The sequence below is a fragment of the Tasmannia lanceolata genome, unplaced genomic scaffold (genome assembly GCF_043159265.1).
Source record: "Tasmannia lanceolata isolate RefF3 unplaced genomic scaffold, GAP_Taslan_0.1 ptg000013l, whole genome shotgun sequence".
Lineage (NCBI taxonomy): Eukaryota > Viridiplantae > Streptophyta > Magnoliopsida > Canellales > Winteraceae > Tasmannia > Tasmannia lanceolata.
In genome coordinates, this window is record NW_027518690.1 from 42614932 (window position 1) to 42627277 (window position 12346).

The following is a 12346-nucleotide window of genomic DNA, read 5'->3' on the forward strand; positions in this document are numbered from 1 at the left end:
GTAAACTTATTTAGCTTATCCATGCTGAAATAAATTGAAGAGTCTTGTAATCTGTTATCTTTATGATGATTGAGAGATTTTGTTTAAAGATATGATAGCTTACTTTCATTGTTATGAACTGAAATTCATTATATTGATTTAATTGATTCGGGTTTCATAACATATTATATTGGTTAAAATATTTCAAATGATTTATGCAAATGAGGTCCTTCTATCAGTTTGTGACTCAAAGGGATCATGAAAAGTTTTTCTTAAATTCATTGGAAAATTCTGATTGTGAAATGATTGTGTTATCCACAGATTTATGTTCCACATAGTTTTGAGTTATGATTCAATCTGTAACGTTCAATTCAATAAGTCAGTACTATGTTTTAAATATTTGAATACTGAAAATCCAATTTAAACAGATGGACTAAGATGTAAAAAAAGATAATGGAAACGAATTGAACCAGTGTTGTTTCTAGAGTATGGTTTAGTGATTGACATCAATTCCTTTTCATATGAGGTAATGGCTACGGTTAGAAATTTTATGCATTAACAGGGCACTACTCCAATGGATCAAATGGAAGAAGTCTCCTTGTTTGGGAGAAAAAATCGAAAACGAATTGAATGATAGGTCAAGGCCAATAAGACAAGGGCAGGTAGGGGCCTTTGGATAGTGTAGGAGAAGCTTCTGAATAAGGGCTCACACGTATGCTACCAAGAGTGTGAGGCACACGAATAACTCCGAAATATGTTACATGCTCCCCGTAGACATCTATGAATAGGCGAATCTTCAATGGGTTTGGAGCCCTCTGAAATGTGTTACAACTTACAAGGTCCTCGTCTATACATTTAGGGAAATGATTTCAACACAAACATTTTTGATACAAGACGCTCATGTTTCTTGTCTTTTAGTATTTAAAGAGCACTTAGATGGTAATTATATACTAAAAGACAAGAAACATGAGCGTCTTGTATCAAAACATGGTTGTGCTGAAATCCCTCTCAAATGTGTTACATGGTCCTCGTCTTTATATTTATTGTCGCATTCATCACAGAAAGCAGAAAGGAGAAAGCAGATCTTTTATATGTCACATGCAATCTACAATTATTGAAGGGAAATGATTTCAACACTGCAAAGTTGCACGAAAGCATCTTGTTGCGTGAAATGTGTTACATGCTCGTTGAAATCATTTCCCGGAAAATACATCTACAATATCATGCTCTTCACAACACCCATTTGTCGGGTAGACAACAAAAGGTTTCCCCAAAATTACCCCAAAACATTCAAAATAAAGGGCATAACATGCACTTTAATCTCATTCCTGCAAAAAAAGATTACATGAGGTCCAATAACCCTTAGGAAATTTTAAGATATATATAGCCTAGGACCAACAATTAAACGGCTGGGATCATCCAATGATGTGGGCTCCCTTGCATTTTTTTTGTACTTGTATTTGCATGTCCTCAGTAACTTTTAAGGATTAAAAGGTCTTATTCCCCTCAACGCACGGCATAAAAAGGAGAGACGACTTTTTCACTATAAAAGTACATCCAACATGCACGAAAAAACTCTAACACCACCAACAACCATGGCCTTCGAGAAATCTCTATCCCTCTTCTCTTTACTTTTCTGCTTTGTGATGCTTTCTTGCCGTCCAACAATGCCAAATTTGGTAGAAGCAAAGGTTCTCCTCATCTGGAAAGCCAACCTCTTGAACCAAACTCCTCTAAATTCATGGTCACTTCACAATACAACCAATCAAAGCCCATGCAATTGGAGGGGGATAGCATGCAACGACAACGGAAGCGTCACTCAAATAAACCTAACAGGTGTAGGTTTACAAGGTAAGCTATATAACTTCAAATTCTCTTCCTATCCAAAACTCGCCTATCTTGATTTTAGCAAAAACTCACTCTTCGGAACAATTCCTTCCACATTAGGAAACTTGTCCAACCTTTCCATGTTGTACCTCCACCATAATAAGCTCTCTGGCCCCATCCCTGAAGAAATAGGATATTTAAAAATTATGGTTGAACTGGCCATCTCCTATAACATTCTAGAAGGTTCCGTTCCTTCAACAATAGGTTGACCAACCTTACCCATTTGTACTTATGTAACAATAGTCTCTCTGGCCCCATCCCTAAGGAAATTGGTGATTTGAAAAATATGATTGAGTTGGCAATGTCCTCGAACATTCTAACATGTTCCATTCCTTCCACATTATGAAACTTAACCACCCTTTCCCGCTTGTACCTCTATAACAATAGTCTCTCTGGCCCCATCCCTAAAGAAATTGGTTATTTGAAAATTATTGTTGAACTTGACATGTCCTCTAACATTCTAAACGGTTCCATTACTTCCACATTAGTAAACTTGACTAAGCTTTCCATCTTGCACCTCTTCAGTAATAAGCTCTCTGGCCCCATCCCTAATGAAATTAGTGATTTGAAAAATATGGCTCAACTTTACATGTCCTCCAACATTCTAACAGGTTCCATTCCTTCCACATTAGAAAACTTGACTAAGCTTTCCATCTTGCACCTCTTCGGTAATAAGCTCTCTAGCCCCATCCCTAAAGAAATAGGAGATTTGAAAATTTTGATTGACCTACAATGTGCTCTAACATTCTAACAGGTTCCATTCCTTCTACTTTAGCTAATCTTAAAAAGCTAGTGGTTCTACACCTATATAAAAATCACCTTTCTGGTTCACGTCCTCAAGAAATGTCAAGTCTAATAAATTTGGAAAGACTCGATTTGGGGGACAACAACCTCTCAGGATATTTGCCGCAGCAAATTTGCCAACGTGGATCACTTAAATCTCTTTGTATGCAAATTTGCCAAGGTGGATATTTCCCATCGCTGATGCATGTTTCTGATTTATGAGTATATGGAAAGAGGAAATTTGGCTAGTATCCTAAGCAGTGAAGAAGGGGCAATGGAGATAGATTGGGTGAAGATGGTGAATATTATAAAAGTTGTGGCACATTCTTTATCATACATGCATCATGATTGCGCTTCACCAATAGTTCATCGAGATATCTCTAGCAAAAATGTTTTATTGGATTCATAATTTGAGGCTCATGTCTCTAATTTTGGTCCTGCTAGACTTCTAATGCCTGATTCATCCAATTGGACAGAACTTGCGGGCACTCGAGGATATGTTGCTCCAGGTTAGTTTCTCATATTTTGTTCCTGCTTTATTGTTGCAGCATAATTGCTTAGAAAATTACGTCTTATCTAGAAAATTACGTTTGTTGGCAGAGCTTGCTTACATAATGAGAGTGACCGAGAAATGTGATGTATATAGCTTTGGGGTTTTAACACTTGAAGTCATAATGGGAAGGCACCCTGGAGATATCATCTCCTCCTTGTCATCATCATCATCACCTGAAGGTGGCCAAAATCTACGGCTAAAGGATGTGTTGGACCCACGGCTCCGAAATCCTGATGACCAAATCGGAAATGAAGTTGTTCTGGCAGTGTCATAAATGGGTTGAGTCTCTTCACCTACTCGGTTATATTGGATATTGTATATATGGATCAGTGTTAATAAGAGACGGACTAGGCCGATAGTCACCGTTTATATCAAGTGTTGACTCCCATCATGAGGTGGTTGTTCTCTCCTAAAAAAGTTGAGCGATGAAATGGGTTTCTGTGAAATTGTCTAGCAAGTACCCTATACTTATTTAATTAAGGAAAGTAATTAAATTTTTTTATTCTAATTAGGAAAGTAATTATGTTTAATTTTTGCATCTTTAGTTGCAAAAATGATGAAGTCACTTCAACCAATTTCCCCACTTGATGTCAAGCGAAAAACATGGGCTGCCATCCCTGAAAGTCTTAAAATTCATAGTAGGTATAGAGGAATTTGATAGGCAATTTCACTGAAAACCATTCCACGGCTCACTTTTGCAGGAGAGCACAGCCACCTCAGATGAATTAAATTAATAAGACAAAACCTTCTAAAAAGTAAGCATGTGTTGAGTGTGATGTTCTCTCATGCAAAACTGAGTCGCGAAATGGCTTTATGATAAGTTGCCTATTAAAACCCTATGTCTAGATGCTTACATTTTGAGGTCATATTCATCCATTCACATGCTTTGTTCTCACCCGGGCTAGTGTCAGGGGGTCAAATTGCTCCTCCACAAAGCAACCCGTGATGGCACTAAGTCTTCACAACTTAGTCAGCCAGACCCTCCCTCAAGTACACAACAAATTTAAGAATGTTAAACTGAAGGGTGCCTTAGCAAAAACCAGCTACAAGGCCCACCCCATTGGACCAACTCACAAAAGTGCATTTTATTATTCATTTAATTTTACATTTTTGTGTGCCATTATACATGCACTATGGAGTCCCCTAGAGTTGATTCATCCTCTTTGGCGAGTAATTCACTTTAATTCTTTATCCATCCATTGCACCAGCGCCTCTGTTTGTGTTTCTTTTAATAAGAATTTAATCGGATTCCAGTCGATCACCGAGTTAATTTGCATTCTGCATGCATCAATGATAAAGCCATCACTTTGGCATCATGTACGCCTTTTCTCTAAAAAGGCCTTAGAGCCCAAAAAAGAAGTGGCATTCCCTCAATTATCAGAAATCCAATCCAAGGGGACAGAATTCAATTGCCCTTAGAATTGTATACTGGTCATTTACTTCACAAATAGGTGTGCCTGCACATTCAACACTAGGGCTGCAACTTGAGCCGGGTTTTACCCGACCCGCATTGACCCGACCCGAAAATAACCTGGGTTGGGTTCAGGTTTCATGGGTTTCTGGTCGAGCCGGGTTGAGCATTCAAAAGCCCGCATAAATCTCGGGTCGAGCCGGGTTTGAAGGGGCCCGACCCGAGTTACATAAGTTATAGTATGTACATTTTTTTCTATTGTTAGTTAAAAGTTAAAAGTGAAAACCCACGCACCCACTGTTATTGTATGTGAGTGTAATTTCTGCTTCTAGGAGTTGAGTTGATTCAAGTGTTTGATTCAGCATTGTTTGATTGTAATTACAACATTGTTTGATTACAGCATTGTTTGATTCAAGTGTAATGTGAGTGTAATTACATCATTGTTTGATTCAAGTGTACTGTGAGTGTAATTTCTACATCTATGAATTGAGTTGCCTTGCCAAACAAGAATTTTCCTTAAAAAATTGCGTCAATGTGAAAAAACCCGACCCGACCCGGCCCGAGATTTATCATGGGTAGGGCCGGGTTTGGGAATCGTGGGTTTTCCGAAAAAAAAAAAAACCAACCCGACCCGCCCGACCCGAGTTGCAGCCCTATTCAACACACATCACACGCTAACTCACACATACCATTCACTTAATTTAGACCAGCTAATCAACACCAATCAGAAATAGTCATTTTAGTTGCATTGGACTGATGAGAAATTATCATCTAAGTGGGTCCTACTCCTGTCTATGATCATTCAAGTCGGCAACTTTTAGGCCAAACCTGTTAGAACATGTGAAATCTCACCGTTGGATTACGTTTAGATCTCACCGTCGGATCATTGTGGTGTTAGATTAGGCAGGCATATTAGAAGATGTACCGTAGAGAAAAAGAGGTAACCACATTAGTTGTCTCTTCTTATTTCCTCCCACCGGACACGCCAAAGCCAATAATTTCTATGTACATTGGCCCAATCACTATGAAGCCCATGGCATGAATTTTCAATTGCCGTCATTCGTGTACGGTCATATAGGATCAATATCCAACACACTACTTGCCAATAAGGTTGGAAGTTGGCCACAGAGAAGACTGATATGTGCCTTTTGTCATTGATTAAAAAAATAGAAATTGTAAACCGAGTGGTTGAAATTTCTTTTAGTAAAAATATGTATTTTTCTTATGCAACTTTGTTGAAACGATTTACTTGCTTTCTACAAATTTCTGCATAGACTAAAATTTTATGGCATTTTATTTCGTGTTCCTCACTAGCATGTATATGTTTTCCTATTAGCTGACTTGGATTTAGAAAACCGACTGGGCTGTTAGCTCATTATGTGTTTTAACAATTTTTAGATTCCGAGGTGGCAGTAGACTTGGTGAGGAATTTAGGTGCTTCGATTGGAGCCTAGGAGATCTCCTGCTTTCTTTCAGTATTCCAGCTTTGAGATTTTTATTACTTGATTAAGGTGACTGTGGTTGAATAAGTATTATTGGATTCAGACTTATATAGAACTATATATGTATTCCATTTGAGCTTTAATTGAGACTAAAACTTTCGTATATATTGTTAACAGTTGGTTGTGATGGAGCCTTGCATGCTTCTGGGGGCGATCCTATGAGCGTGCAACGTCTGTCACGTGCACCGAACCCCGAATTCCAGGGTCGGAGTGTGACATCAATAGTAACAAGAAGATGAGGGGAAAAACACCCCAACTTAATACATCGAGCTAAGGACCCATCCCGAATTAGTCGTCTCGTGTTATATCCTACAACCGGGCACGCCAAAATCAATAATATCAATCTACTTTTGCCCAATCACAATGAGGCCAATGGCATGAATGTTCAACCGCTGCCATTTGTGTACATTGACTCACTCACCATGAGACCCACCGAATGGGCTATTTGCGGGTCGAAACAGATTTGGACCATTGAACATTTCATCTATTTACTCCAGCTATGCTCCGTGAAAATGACCTTCTGCTCTTTGCTCCTTTGGGTGAGGAATCATATAAATAAACAGTGGCGGAGCCAGGATTTATACATAAGGGGGCAGCTTATACGTAAGGCTAGGCCCAATTGAGTTTGGCTTATTAAGGAGTTTGGCCCAACTCAATACGGAGTTTGGCCCAACTCAACAGGGGCAGCTGCCCCCCTATGCTACATGTAGCTTCGCGACTGTAAATAAATAAGTGTCACTTATATTTGCACCCCATGTTTTTATAATTGCACTAAGTCATCTTGTCTTTTATTATTTAACCTGCTGTCAAAGTTATTACCAGTTCCAAAAAGCAGTCACAAGCCAATTGATAGAGAAAAGAGAAGTGAGTTAGTGTAATTATGAAAACATGGTAGTGGTAATATCAATTGCCTAAATAAATAATGATATAGTGTAAAATCAAGTAATTTAAGGGATTTATAGCTTCAATGATGCACAAGAAAAGATAAGGGTGATGGATGTTCGTGGAAAAATATAAGTTCGGATTATCTTATATGGGAGGGACTTGATAGGCAATTTCGCGGAAGTTTTTGCATTTGCATGCGGGAAGCCGGGAACAGCGGGCCGCATGGTCACTTCTTGGAAGATTTTGTCTCATGCATTTAATGTATCTTATGATGTGGCAGTTCTCACACGCAAAAGCCAGCCAGCTGCAAAATGGCTTTCCGCTAAATGGCTTTCCGCTAAATGGCCTAGCAAGTCCCTACAAGGGAATAGATGTCAAAGTTTATCTCAACTCCCATCAACCCACGGCATAGAAGGAGACAATATTTAAACTCCCATCAACACACGGCATAGAAGCTTAGGGGTGTTCATTATTCGGTTATAACCGAATAACCGAACCGAACCGAATTGGTTGGGTCGGTTCGGTTCGGTTTTTTTCCTTTTCGGTTCGGTTTTGGTTTTTTTTTTTGTTGGGAAATTCGGTTATTCGGGTTCGGGTTCAGTTATCTCAAAAAAAAATTCAGTTAACCGAATAACCAAAATTATGGATAAATACCATTATTTTTTCAAAAAAAGTGCTATATGGGCACTCCGTAGGATGATCAAGACCGTCCATTTGATTGATCACAACTTAATTAGGTTGTACTCAAAAAATCATTTTGATAGGGTGATCCTAGTCCTCCGATCCAAACTGAGATTTTACTTTTTTTCCTCTTTTTCTCACATTATTCGGTTATAACCGAATAACCGAATTTTTAATCGGTTCGGTTTTTTAAAATTTCGGTTCGGTTTCGGTTATCGAAATTCGATAATCGAAATTATTTCAGTTATCAAATTTCGGTCTATTCAGTTCGGTTATAACCGAACGAACATCCCTATAGAAGCTTAATAAAATCTATGTACTTTGGCCCAATTAATCTCTATGAGGCCCATGACATGAACGTTCAACCGCTGCCATTTGTGTACATTATTGACTCACCCACCATGAGGCCCATTGGATGGGTGAAGATGTGGAAAAGTCGCGTACTCACAAAAGACTCATAGTCCTCCCCCAAAAACTTATAGGCTCTTTTGGGAACAAATGGGCAAATCACATCCATCGATGCTGTTCGTACACTTTTGTTTTAATCTGGGCCACCCGATCAGATGATAGGTAGTTGAGAAGAGTAACAACCCAAGAGATGAGTGCGACTATCGAGAAAACAGTTTCATTTACTTAGTATCACACTTCATGATTAGAGGAATGCTAAATTGAAGGGTGTCCTTGCAAACACCGGTAGCAAGTGCGCCCCCAATGGATCCACGTCACTGAAGTGGAATAATTATTCCATCGTGTTTATAATAGCACGGAAAATGTAAGCGTAAAACAATAAATAATCTACTTTGGTGGTGTGGATCCAATGGAATACTAGAATTGATCAGTCATTGATCCCAAAGATAGCTTAATGATTCTCTTACCTATTTCAAAAAAAAAAGATAGCTTAATGATTCTCCACTTATAATTATAAGAAGAATGTTAAACTAAAGGGCACCCAAGAAAATATGCCTACAAGAGTGCTCCCATTGGTCCAACTTGCCGAGGTGCATTTTATTGAGTTTTTATATGATGCCCGACTGTGAGATTTTCAAGGGCAGATGTCAAAACCCTGCCCACACGATTTTTCATTTAAGTAGGAAGTCAAAAAGGTGGTTTGACCAGATGGAAAATCAAGTGGGCATGGTTTTGACACCTTGCCCTTGAAAATCTCACAGTCGGGCATCATATAAAAACTCCATTTTATTATTCATTTAATTTAACATTTTTGGTTGCCATTATAGATGCACCATGCATGGACTCCGCCCATAATGGTTTCATCATATTCAGTGAGCATTTCTCTTTAATTCTTTATCCATTGCACTGGCATCTATTAAGAATTTAATCGATTCATGTCAATCTCTGTCGAGTCGTTTGTATTTTGTGTGCATTGACGATAAGGCCATCATCACTCAGGATTCTTGCCCCTTCGAATGTCCTTAATTTTGTTAAACAAAAGGCATAAGGTCCCAAGAAAGAAATTGGGTTGTCCTCTTCTTCTCAATTGCCTGAAATCCAATCCAGTAGACCAAAGTCAATTGCCCTTAGTATGTTGGTTATTTACTTTACAAAGTGAAACAAATTGAAACGCCCATCTGTTCAACACACATCATTCACTTAATTAGACCTGGTAATCAACACAAAATAGAACTAGTCAGATTAGTTGCATGGGACTGATGAGGCATTATCATCCAAGTGGGTCCCATATAATCTCCATGGAAAAAAAAAGGGGCATAGAGGGACGAAAAACACATCAACAACAATAAGAAGATGAGGAAAAACACACTCCAACTTAATACATTGAGGACCCACTCCCACATTAGTAGTCTCTTCTTATCTCCTCCCACCAGACATTCCAAAGGTAATAATGTCTATATACATTGGCGACCGTCGGATGAATGCTACTGCTTTCCCCTGTCAAGTCTCACTTTTATTTGTTGAAAACAACACATTGCAAGTAGATAGTTTTTTTTAGGAGAGTGGTAAATCGACCCCCAAATATCTTAAATCGACTCCCTATGTGTCTTTAAGATATTTGGGGGTCAATTTACCACTCTCCTATTTTTATCCACTAGTAAAATATGCACGTGCACGTGCCACTAAGGTATTTTACAATTTGTTTATTTCAATATTTATTAATAAATTAGTATAACTTTTTAAAAATATTGCTCAATATTACTACGTAATTATTGTTAATTTCAGAAGAAATTTTATATTAGAATAATCAAAGAAATGGCACTATGATCAATTAGTAGAAGAAACAGGGAAAAAATTTCTTTGAAAGAACAAATAAACTTCTCTGATTTATTGGAGGAAGAAATAAATGTTGTGGGGTGGCATGGATCGAATGTTTGCGTGAAACTGAGTTTTTCCAGAGGCTCCCTTCAATTCAGCATTCTTCTTGAAAGAAAGGGGACTTTTTTTGCAAGGAGGAGAGAGTGTTTGAGAGGCAGAGAGATAAGACTGTATACAGTCTATACAGATTTTCTTTTGAAAACCATAGGCACCTGATCAGGATTTCCGACTGAGAAATAAAAAAATATACAGAAATAAGAATTCCCACAAATAACATGGCAAATGGCAGGGACATTGCAGCAGTGAAATGACGAAAGTACCCTAGACAAATCCGACTTATTGAAATGGCCGGGAATTGCAGCATTGAAGGCAAGGGCTCCGTGCGATGCACGGGCCGACAAATAATTGTACAGACCACATCATAGGTTGATCCAAACCGTCCATGTGATGGAACACAACATAAATAGGTTGTGCCCGTAAAATCATTTCCATAGGCTGATCCTAGCCCTCCAATCGATAGAGGTTTCCATAATTGTTGTTCCTTTTAAGATGTCCGGAATTCGTCAATATTTTTACAGGTGTCCTGCATTCGTAATATCAAACTTTCCGTAATTTGACCCTCACATAGTGAATAAGGAAAAGTAGTTTTTTCGTCATCATTAGGGGTGTAACTCGGGTCGGGTTGAGGCCAACCCAAGGAACCCATTTTTCCAACCCAACCCAACCCAACCAGGTGTCCAACCCAGCTGGGTTCAACCCGACCCAACCCGATTTGCAATTTCCTCAACCCGACCCAACCCGATTTCCAATTCGGGCTGGGTTGGGTCGGGTTGACCCAATTTGATATGGTACCAATTGTTGACCACCTCAACTAAAGCCGGGTTGTTATGGATTTTGGGAACCAATAGTGAGTCACCAATAATCAGTTTTTAACTCACAATCGGTTCTCAAAATCCAAAACAAACAGGGACTAACAATTAACAAAGGAAAATGATATCCGCAGTACTATATTTTGATGATCACAGTCCTCACTTGATTAAAGTACGGTATGGCCCGCACCATAGGATTATCCAAACCGTCCATTGTGGACTGTGGAGACTATTTCAATGTTGAAAAAGAAAAACACATATACAGAACTTCTTCAGTTGGAACCCAAATTCGGGTTTCGGGTCAAGTTGGGTTGCCCGACAACCCAACCCGACCCAACCCGATTTCCAATTCGGGTTGATTTTTCCCAACCCAACCCGATTTCCAAAAATCTTAACCCGACCCAACCCAAATTCGGGTTGAACCCAACCCGCGTGGGAATATCCAAGAACATCGATGGTTTCAAATTATATATAGTGCTAATGTCCTCACTGCCATATTTTATAATGGCATTATTCACCGTATTTTGATGATCGCACTCCTCACTTTGTTAAAATGTACGGTATGGCCCGTACCATAGGATGATCCCAACCGTCCATTAGATGGGCCACTGCCTAAATAGGTTGTGCCCTAAAAATAATTTTCATAGGTTGATCCTAACCCTCCGATCTATAGAGGGTTATAGGTTGATCCAAACCGTCCATGTGATGGAACACAACATCAATCGGTTGTGCCGTAAAATCATTTCTATAGGCTAATCGTAGTCCTTCAATCGATAGAGGTCTCCATAATTGTTGTTCCTCTTCAGGTGCTCGGCATCCGTCAATATTTTGTAACTTGTCCCGAATGCATCATATAACGTAGTTTTTTCGTCATTGTCATATGTCTATACCTCTTTTTGGTAGTTTTTTTTCGTAATTGTCGTAGATAGGTACCATATGTCGGTACTTTTCGTATGCAATTGACGATTGTACCCTCAAATAATTTCGCATTCCGAGAAACTTCTAGCATCAAAATGACTTAAATGCCCCCAGCTAATAGGATACATTAGGAAGTTTTTCTAAAAGAAGGGCATGGAATTATCATATGTAATTATTTTTTGGGAACATCAATTTATACTGTGGCCCATTAAATGGACGGTTTGGATCATCCTATGATACAAGGCGTACGATTCTTTTGAAAAATATTTGATTGTACAGACTTACGCCATAGGTTGTATGCCAAAAATCATTTCCATAGGATGATCCCAACACAGTTGCGGGGTTTCCAAATTATGTAATTTTTCTATAGATTGTAGGGATGCGATCATCATTTCGAAATGATCAAATGGACTGTTTGGATCATCCTATGGTGTAGGCGGTAAAATATTCTCTCAATTTTTTATAGGTAAGTTGGGGTTTTGTGGGGACCCCTACCGGCTTATTAAAAAATAGTTCACTACATGGGCTTACACCATATATATTGTAACAAGAATTTTGTGACAAAGCTTGCAAACCAAAAACATATTTCTTA

The 12346-nt window shown here is 38.7% G+C and overlaps 1 protein-coding gene across 1 annotated transcript; it reads left to right on the forward strand.

The window, feature by feature from the left end:
• The first annotated feature begins 1574 nt into the window (after positions 1 to 1574).
• On the forward strand, positions 1575 to 2617 carry LOC143891277 (inactive leucine-rich repeat receptor-like serine/threonine-protein kinase At1g60630). The gene is made up of 2 exons (XM_077395893.1): positions 1575 to 2070; positions 2355 to 2617. Exons 1-2 carry the CDS (start codon positions 1575 to 1577, stop codon positions 2615 to 2617), a joined length of 759 nt encoding a protein of 252 aa, XP_077252008.1.
• Positions 2618 to 12346: the final 9729 nt, after the last annotated feature.

Coding starts and splice junctions, on each gene's coding strand:
- LOC143891277 (XM_077395893.1), top strand. CDS start 1,575: ATGGCCTTCGAGAAATCTCTATCCCTCTTCTCTTTACTTTTCTGCTTT. Junction 2,071..2,354: donor TTCCGTTCCTTCAACAATAG/GTTGACCAACCT, acceptor CTTCCACATTAG/TAAACTTGACTAAGCTTTCC.